The sequence below is a fragment of the Prionailurus viverrinus genome, chromosome X (genome assembly GCF_022837055.1).
Source record: "Prionailurus viverrinus isolate Anna chromosome X, UM_Priviv_1.0, whole genome shotgun sequence".
In the NCBI taxonomy this organism is placed as follows: domain Eukaryota; kingdom Metazoa; phylum Chordata; class Mammalia; order Carnivora; family Felidae; genus Prionailurus; species Prionailurus viverrinus.
The window spans coordinates 69,698,499-69,720,203 of NC_062579.1; the positions used below are offsets into that span (position 1 = coordinate 69,698,499).

The 21,705-nt window shown below is 37.2% G+C and overlaps 1 protein-coding gene across 5 annotated transcripts in view; it reads left to right on the plus strand.

Annotated features, from left to right (window-relative positions):
• DIAPH2 (diaphanous related formin 2) overlaps positions 1 to 21,705 on the plus strand; it is a 984,211-nt gene that overhangs the window by 208,784 nt on the left and 753,722 nt on the right. For all 5 annotated transcript variants that reach the window (XM_047843487.1, XM_047843489.1, XM_047843490.1 and 2 more), the window contains 2 exons: positions 9,272 to 9,408; positions 11,369 to 11,477. In XM_047843487.1, coding sequence (XP_047699443.1) covers positions 9,272 to 9,408; positions 11,369 to 11,477 — 246 coding nt within the window. The remainder of the gene's footprint in view (positions 1 to 9,271; positions 9,409 to 11,368; positions 11,478 to 21,705) is intronic.

The window sequence follows — 21,705 nt, forward strand, 5'->3', positions numbered from 1 at the left end:
CATTGGACATTTAGGCTCTTTCCATAATTTGACTATTGTTGATAGTGCTGCTATAGACATTGGGGGTGCATGCCCCCCTTCAAATCAACGTTTTTGTATCCTTTGGGTAAATACCTCATATTTCAATTGCTGGATTTTAGGGTAATTCTAAGTTTAAAATTTTTGAGGAACCTCCATACTGTTTTCCAGAGTTGTTGCACCAAGTTTGCATTCCCACCAGCAGTGCAAGAGGGTTCCCCTTTCTCTGCATTCTCACCAACACCTGTTGTTTCTTGTGTTGTTAATCTTAGACATTCTAGGAGGTGTGAGGTGGTATCTCCTCATGGTTTTGATTTGTATCTCCCTGATGATGAGAGATGTGGAACATCTTTTCTGTCAACCATCTTGGTGTCTTCTTTGGACAAGTATCTATTCATGTCTTCTTTGGACAAGTGTCTATTCATATCTTCTGCCCATTTTTCACAGGATTACTTGTTTTTTTGGGTGTTGATTTTGATAAGTACTTTATAGATTTTGGATACTAACCTTTTGTCAGATATGTCATTTTCAGATATCTTCTCCCATTCTGTAGGCTGCCTTTTATTTATTTATTGTTTTGATGGTTTCCTTTACTGTATAGAAGCTTTTTATCTTGATGAAGCCCCAATAGTTTATTTTTGCTTTTGTTTCCTTTGCATCTGGAGACATATCTAGTAAGAATTTGCTCTGAGTGAGGTCAAAAAGTTTGCTGCCTGTGTTCTCCTCTAGGATTTTGGTGGTTTCCTGTCTCACATTTAGGTATTTAATCCATTTTGAATTTATTTTTGTATATGGTATAAGAAAGTAGTGTAGTTTCATTATTCTGCATGTTGCTGTCCCGTTTTCCCAAAACCATTTGTTGAAGAGACTTTATTCCATTGGTTATTCTTTCCTTCTTTGTCAAAGATTAGTTGACCATATAGTTGTAGGTCCATTTCTGGCTTTTCTATTCTGTTCCACTGATCTATGTGTCTGTTTTTGTGTCAGTATCATACTCTCTTGATGACAATAACTTTATAATAGCTTCATATATAGCTTTCTATTTCTTTTGTCATCTTAAAGTTCTTTCATAATGTAGGTGTTTTATAGTTTTCAGATTACAATTTTTTCTTTTTACTTCTTTGGTTAGGTTTATTCCTACGTATCTTACGGTTTTTGGTGCAGTTATAAATGAGATTGGTTCCTTGATTTCTCTTTCTGCCTCTTCATTATTGGTGTATAGAAATGCAACAGATTTCTCTATGTTGATTTTATATCCTTCGACTATCCTGAATTTGTTTATCAGTTCTAGAAATTTTTTGATGGAGTCTTTCAGGTGTTCTACATAGAGTATCATGTGGTCTGTAAATAGTGAAATTTTGACATCTTCCTTGCTGAATTGGATTCATTTACTTCCTTTTGTTTTCTGATTGCTGAGGCTAGGACTTACAGTACTATGTCAAATAACAATGATGAGAGTGGACATCCGTGTCTTGTTCCAGACCTTAGAGAAAAAGTTCTCAGTAGATATTAGACACGGGTCTTTTGTATATGGCCTTTATGATGTTGAGGTATATTCACTCTATTCCAACTTTGTTGAGGTTTTTTATGAAGAATGAATGCTGTACTTTGTCAAATGCTTTATTTACATCTATTGAGAGGATCATATAGTTTGTATCCTTTCTTTTATTAATGTGTTTTATCACTTTCATTGATTTGCAAATATGGAACTACCCCTGCAGCCCAGGAATAAATCCCGCTTGATGATGGTGAATAATTCCTTAATATACTGTTGGATTTGAATTGCTGGTATCTTGTTGAGAATTTTTTATCTAAGTTCCTCAGGGATATTTGACATGTAATTTTCATTTTTAGTGGTGTTTGTCTGCTTTTGGAATCAAGGTAATGCTGCCCTCATAGAATGACCTTGGAAATTTTCCCTCCATTTCTATTTTTTGTGACAATTTTAGAGTAGGCATTAACTCTTCTTTCAATATCTGGTAGAATTCCACTTTGAAGCTACCTGGCCCGAACATTTGTTTGTTGGGAGATTTTTGATTACTGATTCAATTTCTTTACTGGTTACTGGTCCGTTCAAATTTTCTATTTCTTTCTGTTTCAGATTTTGTGATTAAATGTATCTAGGAATTCATCCATTTCTTCCAGATTGCCCAATTTGTTGGCATATAATTTTTATAATATTCTCTTATAATTGTTTGTATTTCTGTGGTATTTGTTGTGATATCTCCTCTTTCATTTATTATTTTATTTGGGTCCTTTGTTTTTTTTTTTTTTGATAAGTATGGCCAGGGGTTTATCAATTTTATTAATTTTTTCAAAGAACCAGCTCCTGGTTTCATTGATCTGTTCCACTGATTTTTTGTTGTTGTTGTTTCTATATCACTTATTTCTGCTCTAATATGTTATTTCCTTTCTTTTGCTGGCTTTAGGCTTTATTTTATTTTCCTTTTCTAGCTCTTTTAGATTTAATGTTAGGTTGTATATTTGAGACCTTTCTGGCTTCTTAATATAGGCCTGTATTGCTATACTTCCCTCTTATGAGTGCTTTGCTGCATCCCAAAAGTTTTGGACCATAGTGTTTTTATTTTCACTCGTTTTCTCTCTCTCTCTCTTTATATACATACATATATATATGTATATATATATATACATATATATATGTATGTATATATATACATATATATACACACACATATATATACACACACACACATATATATACATATATGTATATATACATGTATACATATACATATATATGTGTATATATATATATATATACATATATATATATAACTTCTTTAATTTCCTGGTTAACCCATTCATTCATAGTAGGATGTTCTTTAACTTCCATGTATTTGTGGTCTTTCCAAATTTTTCTTGTGGTTGACTTTAAGTTTTATAGTGTTATGATCACAAAATATGCATGGCATGATCTCAATCTTTTTGTACTTGTTGAGGCCTGATTTATGACCCAGTGTGTGAACTATTCTGCAGAATGTTCCATGCGCACTCGATAAAAATGTGTATTCTGCTGCTCTATGATGAAATTTTCCGAATATGTCTGTTAAGTCCATCTGGTCCAGTTTGTCATTCAAAGCTATTGTTTCCATGTTGATTTTCTGCTTAGTGGATCTGTCCATTGTTGTGAGTGTTAAATACCCTACTATTAATGTATCATTATCAATGAGTTTCTTTGTGTTTGTTATTAATTGTTTTATATATGTGGGTGTTATGTTGGGAGCATAAATATTTACAATTGTTAGATCTTTTTATTGGATAGGCTGTTTAATCATGATATATTGCCCTTCTTTATCTCTTCTTACAGTCTTTGGTTTAAAATCTAGTTTGTCTTGTATAACTATGGATACTTTGGCTTTCTTTTGATGTCCATTAGAATGACAAATGGTTCTCCATCCCCTCACTTTTATTTATTTATTTATTTATTTATTTATTTATTTATTTAAACGTTTATTTATTTTTGGGACAGAGAGAGACAGAGCATGAACGGGGGAGGGGCAGAGAGAGAGGGAGACACAGAATCGGAAACAGGCTCCAGGCTCTGAGCCATCAGCCCAGAGCCCGACGCGGGGCTCGAACTCACGGACTGTGAGATCGTGACCTGGCTGAAGTTGGACGCTTAACCGACTGCGCCACCCAGGCGCCCCTCCATCCCCTCACTTTTAATCTGCAGCTGTCTTTAGGTCTAAAATGTGTCTCTTGTAGTCGCCAGATAGATGAGTCTTGTTTTTTTTTTTTTTTTCTTTTTATCGATTCTGATGCCCTATGTCTTTTGCTTGGAGTAATTAAACAATTTACTTTGAGAGTGTTTATTGATAGATATGAATATAGTGCCATTGTATTACATGTAAAGCCAGTGTTTCTAGAGATTTTCTTTGTTCCTGTCTTTGGACAGTCTTTGTTGCTTTTGGTCTTTCTTTCCCACTCAAAGATTCTCCTTTAATATTTCTTACAAGGTTGGTTTAGTGATCAGATACTCCTTTAGTTTTTGTTTCTTTGGGACACTCTTTAGCCCTCCTATTCTGATTGACAGCCTTGTTGTACAAAGTATTCCTGCCTGGATATTTTTCCACTTTAGCATGTTGAATATATCATGCCACTCCCTTCTGGCCTGATAGGTTTCTGTGGAGAGAACTGTCAGGAACCTTATTTATCTATCTTCCCTTGTGGTTTAGGGCTTTATTTTCCCTTGTCTCTTTCAGCATTCGTTTCTTATCTCTTTATTTTGAAATTTTTACTATGGTATATCTTGGTGTTGACTGGCTTTTGTTGATTTTGATGGGAATTCTCTGTGCCTCTGTAATTTGCATGTCTTTTCTCACCGAGATTAGGGAGGTTTTCAGCTATAATTTGCTCAAGTCAACCTTCTGCCTCTTTTCCCCTCTCTTCTTCTTCTGTGACTCCTATGATACAAATGTTATTACACTTAATAGTGTTGCTGAGTTCCCTATGTCTACATTCGTGGTCCAATATTTTTCTTTCCCCCTTTTCAGCTTCATTATTTTCCATAATTTAATCTTCTAATCACTTATTTGTTCCTCTACTTCTTCCATCATCTGTTCAGTACATCAGTCAGTTTTGCATTTCAGTTATAGCATTTTTTATTTCAACCTTACTAGTTTTTAGGTCTTGTATCTCTTTGGTAAAGGTCTCTGATTTCTTCTATGCTTTTCTCAAGCCCAGCTAGTATCCTTATGATTGTTGTTTTAAATTCTAGTTCATTCCCATTACTTTATCAATTTTGATTAGTTCCTTGGCTGTGACCTCTTTTTCTTTCTATTGGGATGAATTACTCTGTCTTTGCATTTATTCTTGTCTCTGTCCTTTGTGCGTTAGGAAATCCTGTTCCTAGTCCTATTTTTACTAGAGCTGAAGCTTTGCAGCACCCTAGGATCAGTACACCTGCTGTGTGTGTGTGTGTGTGTGTGTGTGTGTGGCGGGGGGGGGGTGGGTTGTGCTGATCTTTTGAAAGAGAGGTCTGCTGCTGCTCTGGCTGCCAGTCACACTTGCCATATTAAAAAATGCACCTGCAGAATGCAGGGGGACACAGATTGGTTTGAGTGTCTCAAGCCTCTACTGTGTGTGCTGTGCTGCTCTCTGAAGTTCGTTGGTGCTATTGGAGGGGTGAAGAATTGTGTGGGCCCACTGTCTTCCATTGAGAGGGGCATTTACATCCCTTACTGTTCTGACCCTCACAAAAGAGCAGACAGTCTCCCCTCTTGTGTCCAAGGCTTCTGTCATGTCCCTGACTTCACCCTGTATCTGCACTGTCTGCCGACCCAGTGGTGGTGCAGCGCTCCTTTTATCTCAGATGCGTGGCTGGGATTCACGGCTCCACAAATTTTAGTGACCCAGTGCGACAAGGACCCATGCTATCTCTGGGGGAGGGTCTTGCTGCACTGTGGCTGGTTGCAGTTTTTCCGAGAAAAGTAGCCGCACGAAATGTGCAGTAGCTTGGAGTTCATGGTAAAGCACAGCAAAAAAACTGACATCCAGATTACCTCTCCTCAGCATGTTTTTCTGCCCATATGCTAATAAATGGGGCAGCTCAATGGGAAGGCAGAGGCCCAAGAGCAGACACTATGCTCTGAGAATCCCCTGAATCACATGGAAGGGACAGTTCCCATTCTTGGAGGGCATTTGGTAGAGGCTGCCCCAAGTGTTTTTCTTGTGCAGTGCCCTGCGTGCTGCTGTGCTGCTTTATCTCTCTCTTCCTCTCCCTTCCTCTCCCTCTTCCTCCCCCCTCCAACCCCAGGATTAGGACTCCCTTTCCTCTGTAGTCCCATGATTCTTTTTCCCCCCAGATCATATCACTGCATTTCTTACCTTCCATGTTGTGGCCTCTTTTCTCCCTGTAGTTGTGCAGTTTGTTCTCTCAGTCTTCAGATTGAATTCCTGGGTGTTCAGAACGTTTTTTTTTTTAAAGTTTATTTATTTTTGAGAGAGAGAGAGAGATAGAGTGTGCCTAGGGGAGGAGAAGAGAGAGAGGGAGATACAGAATCAGAAGCAGGCTCCAGGCTTGGAGCTGTCAGCACAGAGTCTGACCCAGGGCTCAAACTCACAAACCATGAGATCATGACCTGAGCTGAAGTTGGAGGCTTAACTGAGCTACCCAGGTGCCCCCAGAATGATTTGATAATATCTAGCTGTGTTCAAGGTATAAGGCAAGCATAAGGTCCTCCTACTATTTCACCAAGTTAACTCCTTCCCTCAGTCTATTTGATTTTTAAAGCTATTATTTTAAGTTTGGTAATTGCATAGTAAACACCATTCTCTTAGTTTTACACTATGTTTTTCATGTATTTTTCTTGCTATTTAGTACCTACTGGCCACCTTTATACATATTTGTCCATTCTGGTTTTTGGGTTTTTTTCTTTTTTTGCTTCTTTTTCATCCTGTCTCTTCCATTTCTTTTTTTTTTTTCTGTCTTGTCTCTGTGTATGTTCTTATTTATTATGACCCCTGGTAAAGTTACATTTAAGAGCTTTAGCTATATTCCCCTTTTTCCCCCAAATTCTTTTGGAAGTTAAATTAGGAATTATGAAAATATTCATATGTTTGGTACTTAACTAAAAGTTAGTTTGAAATGACAATTTTGATCTAATGAAATGTAGGATTCCACTGTTAAACTAATGAGAAACAAACATTTCATAAGAAATCTGAGAAATACTTTGTGGGACAAAGATCAAAGAAAATACCTTCTAAATATAGTGAAAACCAATTTTAGCCTTTTTTTCTTTTTTGTTTTATAATATAACTTTATTATTTTTAGTGTTCTGTGTTATCAATCCCAGCATAGCTTAAAAAAAACAAAACACTAAATCCAAAGTTAATAAAAAAAATTCAAGGTAAAACAGTGAACCCATTGGGGTTTTCTATATACCTGCTCCCATTTATTCTAACAATTTTTAACTGTTTAGCCAAATGTGTGCACATAGGTTTTAACTATGAGTTCTCTTTTTCCCTCCAGCAACTTCTCATTGTCTATCTACTTTTTTTTAGTATTACTTTATTTTTATTAATTTATTTTTTTGTTAATTTATTTTCAAGTTATTTAACATACAGTGTAGTCTTTGCTTTGGGAGTAGAACCCAGTGATTCATCTCTTACATATACCCAGTTCTCATCCTTAAAAGTGTACTTCTTAATGCCCCTCACCCATTTAACTCACTCCCCCACTACACCCCCCTCCAGCAACCCTCAGTTCTCTGTATTTAAAAGTCTCTTATGGTTTGCCTCTCCCTCTGTTTTTATCTTATTTTTCCTTCCCTTCACCTATGTTTATCTGTTGAGTTTCTCAAATTCCACATCTGAGTGAAGTCATATGATATCTGTCTTTCTCTGACTGATTTATTTCGCTTAGCATAATACCCTCCAGTTCTGTCCACATTGTGGTAAATGGCAAGATTTCAATTTTAACCTTTTAAAACATGTCTTTTTCTGTTCATACTTATAATACACACTTGTGTGTTCATATCCAAGCCTAGAAAATCAGTGAAAATGGTGTCATCTCTGCCTAGTTCACTGTGACACTTACCAAAACCTAGTCACCATTTCCTTGGGTTCATAGCTTTTGTAATGTAGCACAGCTTCCTGAAAGGGGGAAGATAGAAGATGGTATGGAAGAGGTTTATTGCTTCTTTAACAAGCATATAGTATACAAAAAGAACTTTCCAACATTTTACCCCTTTTGTTTAATTTTATTTTCTATACAAATTAGAGAATGTAACCATGAATTATAGATATCTCCAGAGAGATCCAATGACACAAGTAGAGTTACTTTAGAAAATTATATCAGTAAGTACTTTACATGTTTTTCTTTGTTGAGGAAATACTTATTATTCAGGTATTTCTCCCAAATCTTTATAGATTTTTTAGGCAAGCTAAGGGAAATCACATCTGATCAAGGGGCAAAAACTCCCAAGATGCAGTCATTTCAAATTAAAAACAATTACATAGACAAGCAACTACATTTGAAAAACATTCATGTAATTAAATAGAACCTTATTGTGGAGATACAGGTTTTTAGAAGACCAATATGAGTTGTATTTTATTTCATTTTATTTTATTTTATTTTATTTATTTATTTATTTATTTTATGTTTTATTTTTTAAAATTTGCATCCAAATTAGTTAACATATAGTGCAACAATGATTTCAGGAGTAGATTCCTTAATGTCCCTTACCCATTTAGCCCATCCCCCCTCCCACAACCCCTCCAGTAACCCTCAGTTTGTTCTCCCTATTTATAAGTCTCCTCTGTTTTGTCCCCCTCCCTGTTTTTATATTATTTTTGTTTCCCTTCCCTTATGTTCATCTGTTTTGTCTCTTAAAGTCCTCATATGAGTGAAGTCATATGATTTTTGTCTTTCTCTGACTAATTTCACTTAGCATAATACCCTCCAGTTCCATCCACATAGTTGCAAATGGCAAGATTTCATTCTTTTTGATTGCCGAGTAATACTCCATTGTATATATATACCACTTCTTCTTTATCCATTCATCCATCGATGGGCATTTGGGCTCTTTCCATACTTTGGCTATTGTTGATAGTGCTGCTATAAACATGGGGGTGCATGTGTCCCTTCGAAACAGCACACCTGTATCCCGTGGATAAATGCCTAGTAGTGCAATTGCTGGGTCATAGGGTAGTTCTATTTTTAGTTTTTTGAGGAACCTCCATAATGTTTTCCAGAGTGGCTAAACCAGCTTGCATTCCCACCAGCAATGCAAAAGAGATCCTCTTTCTCCGCATCCTCGCCAACATCTGTTGTTGCCTGAGTTGTTAATGTTAGCTATTCTGACAGGTGTAAGGTGGTATCTCATTGTGGTTTTGATTTGTATTTCCCTATAATGAGTGATGTTGAACATTTTTTTCATGTGTCGGTTGGCCACCTGGATGTCTTCCTTGGAGAAGTGTCTATTCATGGGATTCTCTTTTTCCCTCTTTCTGTCCCTCCCCCTAGCCCACTCATGCTCTCTCTCTCTCTCTCGCTCTCTCTCTCTCTCTCTCAAAATAAATAAATAAACAGGCACCGCACTGTCAGTGTTCTAGGGCAGAGCCTGACGTGGGGCTTTATATACATGCTATTTTGACCTGAGCTGAAACCAAGAGCCAGAGACTTAACTGACTGAGCCACCCAGGCACCCTGTAAGTTGTTTTTTAAATTAAACATGCATTACATAGGCATTTTGAATGAGGGTTATTGTTTTTATTTTTTCTTTTTCTTTAGTTTGGATTGCAAAGGATTCTAGGAGATGAAAGGAGTCTTTTGCTATTGGCAAGAGCAATTGATCCCAAACAACCCAACATGATGACTGAAATAGTAAAAATACTTTCTGCTATTTGCATTGTTGGAGAAGAGAACATGTAAGTATTGCTGTATTACTATATTAAGTGCATGGAAAATAGTACTTGAGGAAGCCCATATTTTGTGATTTTCTTTAGATTACTTGCATGAATTCTTTAGATTACAATTTAAAAAATTAAATTGTAGAAAATAATTTACTGGCAATTTACCATATCTATTTTTACATACAGGATTTAAAAAAAACTTTTTAAAAAAACTTTTTTAACGTTTATTTATTTTTGAGACAGAGAGAGACAGCATGAACGGGCGAGGGGCAGAGAGAGAAGGAGACACAGAATCTGAAACAGGCTCCAGGCTCCGAGCTGTCAGCACAGAGCTCCATGCAGGGCTCGAACTCACAGACCGCGAGATCATAAGCTGAGCCGAAGTCGGCCGCCCAACCGACTGAGCCACCCAGGCGCCCCTAAAATTTTTTGACAGAGATTTTAAATAGAATTCTAGTGGGAAATTCTTCAAAGTTGGATTCATATTGAATAAATATAATTTTATCTAGCTGAAGGTAAAGCAATCATTATAAAAGTGGGGAAAAATCAGAGAGCAAATATGGCTAAATACATACACATACATACACAAATATCCTCTACATGTGCCTATCAAAAAATTTGACTTCCTTAATCCACAGAATTGACCAGATGCTTTTATTTTGTACTATGAATTTATTTAAAGTGGTATTTTACTTCATTTGCCTATGATAAATGAAAAGATGAAGTAGTTATGCATAGAGTAGAGTAAACCTGTTAAACAGAAAGAACAAAAAAAGATTGTAATTATTCAGAGAGCATGTATGTGTTAATTTTAACAAGTCATTGCTGAATGTACATTAGATCATACCTTCCTATGGAAATAATATTGACTGAGAAGAAAAATTTCAGATTTGACGTCATTAACAAGCCCAGTTAGTAAGGAACCATTGTGATAAAAGATAAAGTATCCTCTTACGGACATGAACTAAAATATTTCTTCTGAACATTTCGTGTGACAGTAATAATTTCTGTTTGAATCAGAACAGGGCCATGAAAAGACTTAAGAATATTGTAATACATTGGCTTTTTCATACATGTTAGAATAAAATGAGATCTTGCTTAATGCTGCTTAGTGTACTTAGAAACCAAAGACAAACACTAACCAAAAATATTATCATAGAGCTTTAAGTCTTATCTCAGAGCAAAGAATGAAATAACATATACAAAAGTAAGGTTTCCTTAGGTTTCATGGAAAAATCCGTTTATATATGAGTAAATAATGTTTTTCTTGTCAATTGGGTTTTCAGTATTTAATTCCTATAATATAACCTATTCTGGTATATGTTTTATAATTATAACTATAGTTCGATAAGCATAGTATACTCCAGGGAGGTTAATTTGATTCAGACACTGTATAGTGATAGTTTCCAATAATTTTCTTCTGGTAAATAATTCTCTTGCGCTAGGTAATTATAGATGCTTTTCTAGTTACCTAGCTTTTCTCTTTTAGTTTTTGTTTCTTGTTCCCATTTTCAAAGATTGTTGATGTTTTCAATTCTTTTAAATGTATCTGCTCTTTCCAGCACTTTATTATAAGATTTTAATATTGTATATGCCATATTATACTTAAATGATTATTAATAATCATGTTGACGCATGAAATATCAAAACCTGAAATTTTAAATTTCACTGTTTATCAACTAAGGATCTTTTAAAAATTATAACCTAGAAAATTTATTTTCCTAAAGTTTTTAATTGAATTTTCATTTTGATGGCCCGAAATTATTTAAAACTATCAATATTTGACTTGTAGAAATATGTGGATAGGAAGGAACACAACTCTTAAATTGTGGTGGTCTTTATAAACATCAAGTGCTAGAAAGGAAATAGGGAAGACTGAAAGATAACCCATATCATAATGTATGTATAAGATGGATTTCTCATTTCTATTTTTTTTTCTGTGTGTGTGTGTGTGTGTGTGTGTGTGTGTGTGTAGTCTTGATAAACTTTTAGGGGCAATAACTACAGCAGCAGAAAGAAATAATAGGGAACGATTTTCACCTATTGTGGAAGGATTAGAAAATCACGAAGCTTTGCAATTACAGGTGAGTTCATTTTGTCTTCAATGGCTTCTGGGGTTATATTTAAAGTATTCATTTTGTATGATGCCAACTCCATTCTTTCTAGTATTTAAATAGAATGGAACATAAAAATGAAATTCTTCCTGTTGCTTGGTCATTTATAAAAGCTAGAAATTTTGTCTGTGAGAGTAACGATTTGTTTAAAATTAGGAAAACTACTTCAAGTTATTATAATATGGTGAGTATGATTATCATTAATATTTGGAAGAAAGTTAGGAAATAAGAAAATAAACCATTGGGGTACTTGTGTGGCTCAGTTGTTTAAGCATCTGACTCTTGGTTTCAGCTCAGGTTGTGATCTCTCGGTTCGTGGGTTTGAGCCCTGCATCAGGCTCTGTGCTGGCAGTGCAGAGCCTGCTTGGGATTCTCTCTCTCTTTCTCTCTCTGCCTCTTCCCTGCTCTCTTTCTCTCTCTCTCTCTCTCTCTCTCTCTCTCTCTCTCAAAATAAATAAACATTAAAAAATAAAATAAACCATTGAAATTAAAGCTTTAGCAATAATCAAGTGTAATAGGGCAACAATTCAGACAATGCTATTATCCTAACATAAGTTGATGAAGTCTGTGGGCTTATTGTAGAAATTTAGGAAAACTAAGCATATCTCTCTTTATGTCATTCACACAACATTCAGATATCTGATTCACCAGAATGTTGGAGGGGGGGGGTGAATTACAACTCTTTGGTCAGGGTCTATCTGATAGCCCTGTATATACCGAGACTAAATGTCTTATTTAGAAAATGACAAAACTCACTATTTTTTCTTAGATGGTTTCAGGAATAGACCCATTTTATGAAAGATAACTTTGTTCTTGAGTGATGAGAAGTCATATTTATTGACCATATTTATTGTGTGAGATCATGGACTAAGAATTTTAATTTACATAAATTATCTGATTTAATTCTCATAACAACTGAGCTGTGTAGGCCTTATTATCATGTCCATTTTGTTTATGAGATGAATAGGCTTATTGAGACTAGATAACTTATCTATGCTGATACAGCTTGTAAGTGGCAGACTTAGAATTTGACATCAGGGTTTTTGGTCTTTGATGCTCATCTCTTTCTTTTAGACACTGTTTACCATGTAATGCACCATGGCGATCTTTTTCTGAATTAATTTTTAAACTACTGTAGTATCATTCAACAAAGAGAAGATGGTTACACATTTAATTTTATCAAATTATTTAGTAGGGAGTGTTTAAATGTTAAAATTTCTTATCTAATGTAAAACAATTTATTTTATCATTTTTTTATTTTTTATTGTGCTATAAATTATTAGTATCTTTTTTTTTTTGCCAGGGTTTGAAACTACAGCAGATAGATGAATTGGCTTGTCCAAAGAGAATACTGTAGTGTTACAAAACTATAATCTCTCTTTAAATATTTAAGGATCTTTGTTAGTTGTTTTTTCTCTATGATTATCATTTTGGGTAAACTTTTATGGTGTGCCTTTTATGTCCAATGTATTACATTTTAAATAATTGGGATATTTCATTCTGCTTTCCTTTTTAAAATATACTTCTTATTATATATTATAATATACTTATTATATAATATATATACTTATATACTGTACATTATATAAAAATTCTGTCACTTTTTTTTAAGTTTTTTTTTAAATGTTTATTTATTTTTGAGAGAGACAGAGACAGAATGCAAGCAGGGGAGAAGCAGACAGAGAGGGAGACACAGAATCCAAAGCAAGCTCCAGGCTCCAAGCTGTGAGCATGGAGCCTGATGCAGGGCTCGAACTCATGAACCGCGAGATCATGACCTGAGCCGAAGGAGGACGCTTAACCGACTGAGCCGCCCAGGCGCCCCTCTCTTAAAATTTTTAATATCTCTACTGAAATATTTGAAAAGATTTGAAAGATTTGAAAACTGTACTTTTTTCTTTTAGAGACACAGCAAGTAGGGGAGAGGGAGAGAGAGAGTGAATCTTAAGTAGGCTTCATGCTCAGCATGGAGCCCAACGTGGGGCTCCATTTCATGACCGTGAGATCATGACCTGAGCCAAATTCAAGAGTTGGATGCTCAACCAAATAAGCCTCTTAGGTTCCCCCGAAAACTGTACGTTTTAGATGACTTCTTGAAATCTTTGTTCTTGTTTCTTTAGTTGGGCTTACCTAACTAAATATCACTGGCATTCAGTCATATATAGGAGTTTGTACTTGTCCCACAATGTATGTATAGGAGAAGTAAGTGTTTTAGATACATTCAATGTCTTCATTACTTACTCAAATCAGTCACTCAAAATCACACAGCTATTGAAGTGTGGAGATGTAATTTGAAGCCAGGTCTTTGTGATGAATCATTTGTATACTGCATTTTCTTCCTTTTAAAAATATTTTTTAAGTTTTTAAAATTTATTTTGAGAGAGAGAGAGCATGAACAAGGTAGGGGCAGAGAGAGGGAAAGAGAGAATCCTAAGCAGGCTCCATGCTGTCAGTGCGTTGCCTGACACAGGGCTCAAACTTAACAAACCATGAAATCATGACCTGAGTGGAAATCAAGAGTCAGACACTTAACCAACTGAGCCATACAGGTGCCCCTGAAATTTCCTAGTTTGATGAGCTACAAAAATTAGTAATTTGCTATATGCAAAGCCTATCACTCTTACACAAATTGTGAATTGGGTTTTTTTTTATTTGAACTATTTCATGTCAATGAAAAAAATTTCATCTAAAATTTCAAAAATATTTTCAGAATACAGAATGAAACACAAAAGTTTAAACTTATTGTTTAAAAATTATAATTAGTGCTGTATTTTAAATGTAATAGAATTACATTTTCTATTTCTGTAGTACCCTGAGACTTCTCAAAATGTTATTATAGCCGCAGGAAGTAATTCTGTTAAAATACAGCACTAATTGAGAGTTGCGGCAAGATGGCGGCTTAGGAGGACGCTGGGCTCACCGCACGTCCTGCTGATCACTTAGATTCCATCTACACCTGCCTAAATAACCCAGAAAACCGCCAGAGGATTAGCAGAACAGAGTCGCCGGAGCCAAACGCAGACGAGAGGCCCACAGAAGAGGGTAGGAAGGGCGGCGAGGCGGTGCGCGCTCCACGGACTGGCGGGAGGGAGCCGGGGCGGAGGGGCGGCTCGCCGGCCAAGCAGAGCCCCCGAGTCTGGCTTGCAAAAGCGGAGGGGCCGGGCAGACTGTGTTCCGACAGCAAGCGCGACTTAGCGTCTGGGAGGTCATAAATTAACAGCTCTGCTCAGAAAGCGGGAAGGCTGGAGGACAAAGGGAGGGAGAGCTGCTGAGCCCCCTGACAACAGAGCTCAGTTTCGTGGGGAACAAAGGCGCTCGCCAGCGCCATTTCCCCCGCCCATCCCCCAGCCGAAATCCCAAAGGGAACCGGTTCCTGCCAGGGAACTTGCTCGCTCCGCGCAAACACCCAACTCTGCGCTTCTGCGGAGCCAAACCTCCGGCAGCGGATCTGACTCCCTCCCGCTGCCACAGGGCCCCTCCTGAAGTGGATCACCTAAGGAGAAGCGATCTAAGCCTGCCCCTCCTGCCCCCGAGCACCTTGCCTACCCACCCCAGCTAATACGCCAGATCCCCAGCATCACAAGCCGGGCAGGGTGCAAGTAGCCCAGACGAGCCACACCACCCCACAGTGAATCCCGCCCCTAGGAGAGGGGAAGAGAAGGCACACACCAGTCTGACTGTGGCCCCAGCGGTGGGCTGGGGGCAGACATCAGGTCTGACTGCGGCCCCGCCCACCAACTCCAGGTATACACCACAGCACAGGGGAAGTGCCCTGCAGGTCCTCACCACGCCAGGGACTATCCAAAATGACCAAGCGGAAGAACTCCCCTCAGAAGAATCTCCAGGAAATAACAACAGCTAATGAGCTGATCAAAAAGGATTTAAATAATATAACAGAAAGTGAATTTAGAATAATAGTCATAAAATTAATCGCTGGGCTTGAAAACAGTATACAGGACAGCAGAGAATCTCTTGCTACAGAGATCAAGGGACTAAGGAACAGTCACGAGGAGCTGAAAAACGCTTTAAACGAAATGCATAACAAAATGGAAACCACCACAGCTCGGCTTGAAGAGGCAGAGGAGAGAATAGGTGAACTAGAAGATAAAGTTATGGAAAAAGAGGAAGCTGAGAAAAAGAGAGATAAAAAAATCCAGGAGTATGAGGGGAAAATTAGAGAATTAAGTGATACACTAAAAAGAAATAATATACGCATAATTGGTATCCCAGAGGAGGAAGAGAGAGGGAAAGGTGCTGAAGGGGTACTTGAAGAAATCATAGCTGAGAACTTCCCTGAACTGGGGAAGGAAAAAGGCATTGAAATCCAAGAGGCACAGAGAACTCCCTTCAGACGTAACTTGAATCGATCTTCTGCACGACATATCATAGTGAAACTGGCAAAATACAAGGATAAAGAGAAAATTCTGAAAGCAGCAAGGGGTAAACGTGCCCTCACATATAAAGGGAGACCTATAAGACTCGTGACTGATCTCTCTTTTGAAACTTGGCAGGCCAGAAAGAATTGGCAAGAGATTTTCAGGGTGCTAGACAGAAAAAATATGCAGCCAAGAATCCTTTATCCAGCAAGTCTGTCATTTAGAATAGAAGGAGAGATAAAGGTCTTCCCAAACAAACAAAAACTGAAGGAATTTGTCACCACTAAACCAGCCCTACAAGAGATCCTAAGGGGGTCCCTGTGAGACAAAGTCCCAGAGACATCACTATAAGCATAAAACATACAGACATCACAATGACTCTAAACCCGTATCTTTCTATAATAACACTGAATGTAAATGGATTAAATGCGCCAACCAAAAGACATAGGGTATCAGAATGGATAAAAAAACAAGACCCATCTATTTGCTGTCTACAAGAGACTCATTTTAGACCTGAGGACACCTTTAGATTGAGAGTGAGGGGATGGAGAACTATTTATCATGCGACTGGAAGCCAAAAGAAAGCTGGAGTAGCCATACTTATATCAGACAAACTAGACTTTAAATTAAAGGCTGTAACAAGAGATGAAGAAGGACATTATATAATAGTTACAGGGTCTATCCATCAGGAAGAGCTAACAATTATAAATGTCTATGCACCGAATACCGGAGCCCCCAAATATATAAAACAATTACTCATAAACATAAGCAACCTTATTGATAAGAATGTGGTCATTGCAGGGGACTTTAATACACCACTTACAGAAATGGATAGATCAACTAGACACACGGTCAATAAAGAAACAAGGGCCCTGAATGAGACATTGGATGAGATGGACTTGACAGATATATTTAGAACTCTGCATCCCAAAGCAACAGAATATACTTTCTTCTCGAGTGCACATGGAACATTCTCCAAGATAGATCATATACTGGGTCACAAAACAGCCCTTCATAAGTTTACAAGAATTGAAATTATACCATGCTTACTTTCAGACCACAATGCCATGAAGCTTGAAATCAACCACAGGAAAAAGTCTGGAAAACCTCCAAAAGCATGGAGGTTAAAGAACACCCTACTAACGAATGAGTGGGTCAACCAGGCAATTAGAGAAGAAATTAAAAAATATATGGAAACAAACGAAAATGAAAATACAACAATCCAAACACTTTGGGACGCAGCAAAGGCAGTCCTGAGAGGAAAATACATTGCAATCCAGGCCTATCTCAAGAAACAAGAAAAATCCCAAATACAAAATCTAACAGCACACCTAAAGGAACTAGAAGCAGAACAGCAAAGGCAGCCTAAGCCCAGCAGAAGAAGAGAAATAATAAAGATCAGAGCAGAAATAAACAATATAGAAACTAAAAAAACTGTAGAGCAGATCAACGAAACCAAGAGTTGGTTTTTTGAAAAAATAAACAAAATTGACAAACCTCTAGCCAGGCTTCTCAAAAAGAAAAGGGAGATGACCCAAATAGATAAAATCATGAATGAAAATGGAACTATTACAACCAATCCCTCAGAGATACAAACAATTATCAGGGAATACTATGAAAACTTATATGCCAACAAATTGGACAACCTGGAAGAAATGGACGAATTCCTGAACACCCACACGCTTCCAAAACTCAATCAGGAGGAAATAGAAAGCTTGAACAGACCCATAACCAGCGAAGAAATTGAATCGGTTATCAAAAATCTCCCAACAAATAAGAGTCCAGGACCAGATGGCTTCCCAGGGGAGTTCTACCAGACGTTTAAAGCAGAGATAATACCTATCCTTCTCAAGCTATTCCAAGAAATAGAAAGGGAAGGAAAACTTCCAGACTCATTCTATGAAGCCAGTATTACTTTGATTCCTAAACCAGACAGAGACCCAGTCAAAAAAGAGAACTACAGGCCAATATCCCTGATGAATATGGATGCAAAAATTCTCAATAAGATACTAGCAAATCGAATTCAACGGCATATCAAAAGAATTATTCACCATGATCAAGTGGGATTCATTCCTGGGATGCAGGGCTGGTTCAACATTCGCAAATCAATCAACGTGATACATCACATTAACAAAAAAAGAGAGAAGAACCATATGATCCTGTCAATCGATGCAGAAAAGGCCTTCGACAAAATCCAGCACCCTTTCTTAATAAAAACCCTTGAGAAAGTCGGGATAGAAGGAACATACTTAAAGATCATAAAAGCCATCTATGAAAAGCCCACAGCTAACATCATCCTCAACGGGGAAAAACTGAAAGCTTTTTCCCTGAGATCAGGAACACGACAAGGATGCCCACTCTCACCGCTGCTGTTTAACATAGTGCTGGAAGTTCTAGCATCAGCAATCAGACAACAAAAGGAAATCAAAGGCATCAAAATTGGCAAAGATGAAGTCAAGCTTTCGCTTTTTGCAGATGACATGATATTATACATGGAAAATCCGATAGACTCCACCAAAAGTCTGCTAGAACTGATACAGGAATTCAGCAAAGTTACAGGCTACAAAATCAATGTACAGAAATCAGTTGCATTCTTATACACTAACAATGAAGCAACAGAAAGACAAATAAAGAAACTGATCCCATTCACAATTGCACCAAGAAGCATAAAATACCTAGGAATAAATCTAACCAAAGATGTAAAGGATCTGTATGCTGAAAACTATAGAAAGCTTCTGAAGGAAATTGAAGAAGATTTAAAGAAATGGAAAGACATTCCCTGCTCATGGATTGGAAAAATAAATATTGTCAAAATGTCAATACTACCCAAAGCTATCTACACATTCAATGCAATCCCAATCAAAATTGCACCAGCATTCTTCTCGAAACTAGAACAAGCAATCCTAAAATTCATATGGAACCACAAAAGGCCCCGAATAGCCAAAGGAATTTTGAAGAAGAAGACCAAAGCAGGAGGCATCACAATCCCAGACTTTAGCCTCTACTACAAAGCTGTCATCATCAAGACAGCATGGTATTGGCACCAAAACAGACACATAGACCAATGGAATAGAATAGAAACCCCAGAACTAGACCCACAAACGTATGGCCAACTCATCTTTGACAAAGCAGGAAAGAACATCCAATGGAAAAAAGACAGCCTCTTTAACAAATGGTGCTGGGAGAACTGGACAGCAACATGCAGAAGGTTGAAACTAGACCACTTTCTCACACCATTCACAAAAATAAACTCAAAATGGATAAAGGACCTAAATGTGAGACAGGAAACCATCAAAACCTTAGAGGAGAAAGCAGGAAAAGACCTCTCTGACCTCAGCCGTAGCAATCTCTTACTCGACACATCCCCAAAGGCAAGGGAATTAAAAGCAAAAGTGAATTACTGGGACCTTATGAAGATAAAAAGCTTCTGCACAGCAAAGGAAACAACCAACAAAACTAAAAGGCAACCAACGGAATGGGAAAAGATATTTGCAAATGACATATCGGACAAAGGGCTAGTATCCAAAATCTATAAAGAGCTCACCAAACTCCACACCCGAAAAACAAATAACCCAGTGAAGAAATGGGCAGAAAACATGAATAGACACTTCTCTAAAGAAGACATCCGGATGGCCAACAGACACATGAAAAGATGTTCAGCGTCGCTCCTTATCAGGGAAATACAAATCAAAACCACACTCAGGTATCACCTCACGCCAGTCAGAGTGGCCAAAATGAACAAATCAGGAGACTATAGATGCTGGAGAGGATGTGGAGAAACGGGAACCCTCTTGCACTGTTGGTGGGAATGCAAATTGGTGCAGCCGCTCTGGAAAGCAGTGTGGAGGTTCCTCAGAAAATTAAAAATAGACCTACCCTATGACCCAGCAATAGCACTGCTAGGAATTTATCCAAGGGATACAGGAGCACTGATGCATATGGCCACGTGTACCCCAATGTTCATAGCAGCACTCTCAACAATAGCCAAATTATGGAAAGAGCCTAAATGTCCATCAACTGATGAATGGATAAAGAAATTGTGGTTTATATACACAATGGAATATTACATGGCAATGAGAAAAAATGAAATATGGCCTTTTGTAGCAACGTGGATGGAACTGGAGAGTGTGATGCTAAGTGAAATAAGCCATACAGAGAAAGACAGATACCATATGGTCTCACTCTTATGTGGATCCTGAGAAACTTAACAGGAACCCATGGGGGAGGGGAAGGAAAAAAAAAAAAAAAGAGGTTAGAAAGGGAGAGAGCCAAAGCATAAGAGACTGTTAAAAACTGAGAACAAACTGAGGGTTGATGGGGGGTGGGAGGGAGGAGAGGGTGGGTGATGGGTATTGAGGAGGGCACCTCTTGGGATGAGCACTGGGTGTTGTATGGAAACCAATGTGTCAATAAATTTCAGAAAAAAAAAAAAAATACAGCACTAATTATATTTTTAAATAACAATTGTGTACATTTTTCTCTTTTTTGGGGGGATTTTAAAACAGGTTATTTACTTCCCATAGAAGTTTTCAAGGTCATCTTTAAAGGGAAATTTTGTACTTGTGATAGGATTTTCATAATCTGCAATAGTTCAAGAAACAGAGAGACAGTAAGTCATATATCTTCATATGCTCTCTCTTCACTGACTTCCCTTCAGCTAAGTAGCATTCTTAGTTCTTACCCATACTGCAATACTTTTGATCTTACTTGTTCTTTGAACCAACCTCTCACCTTCCTTTTTTTATTTCATAGTCCCAGTCTCTAAAAGAATCATCTGTACTTGTTTTCTCTGTTTCCTAAATTTCCTTTTACAACTTAGGATTTTCAAAGTTATTAAAAAGGTCAACAGTGATCTTCTAATTTCAAAATCCAATAGCCTTTTTCTAATCCTCATCATTTGGCAGTATTAATCGCCTCCCTCCTTGAAAATTTTACTGCCTTTGGCTTTATGGTCCCCATTCTCGCCTTGCTCTCTGACTACTTTAACTGCTTTGTCTCTTTTTCATGTGTTTCTCCTATTTTTCTTGGGTATTTTCTTTCTCTCTGTTCTATCTTTGGCCCTCTTATATTATCACTTTTGTTTACACATATATATGTACATTTACATATATATACTTGTATGCATACATATGTATTTTATTTTTCTCATGAATGTTCTCAATTGTTTCTCTAGCTTTAGCATCCAGCTATATTCTAGTGATTCCCCAGAATTATAAGTCCATCTCATCTCTCTCTCTCTTTTCAAACTTACATGTCCAAATGCTTAACTGGATATCTTAGAGACATCATAAAAATAAGAAATTAAAGATAGCATGTATACATCACATACCCATGTTCTAATACTTTACACATTACCTCGTTTTAAACCTCACAGCAATTCTAGGAGAAAGATAGTAGTATCCCCATTTTATATATGAAGAAACAGGCTCGTAGAGGTTAGATAACTTTCCAAGGGCCACAATGTGATTAGGAGCAAAAATCCAGATTAGACACTAGGGAGTGTGGCTCCAAAGTACATGATCTTAACCACTACACAGTACCTCACCTTATTAAAACTAAGCAAGTAGCCCTACACACCTCAGTAGCTCCTGCAGGCATCTCTGTGTTACATCATAGCTCACTAACTCACATATTCAATCACACCCCTGAGGCAGCAAGAAAATAATTATATAATTATATCTAGGATATTTTGTTTAAGAATGTAGGAATTATCTAATTCATTTCAGAAAGAGTTCTGTGCAAAAACAAATGTTCATGCTTACATAGACAAACCCTCAGATATATGGACTGATTCTTTGTAGATTGATTTTTTTTCATAGTGG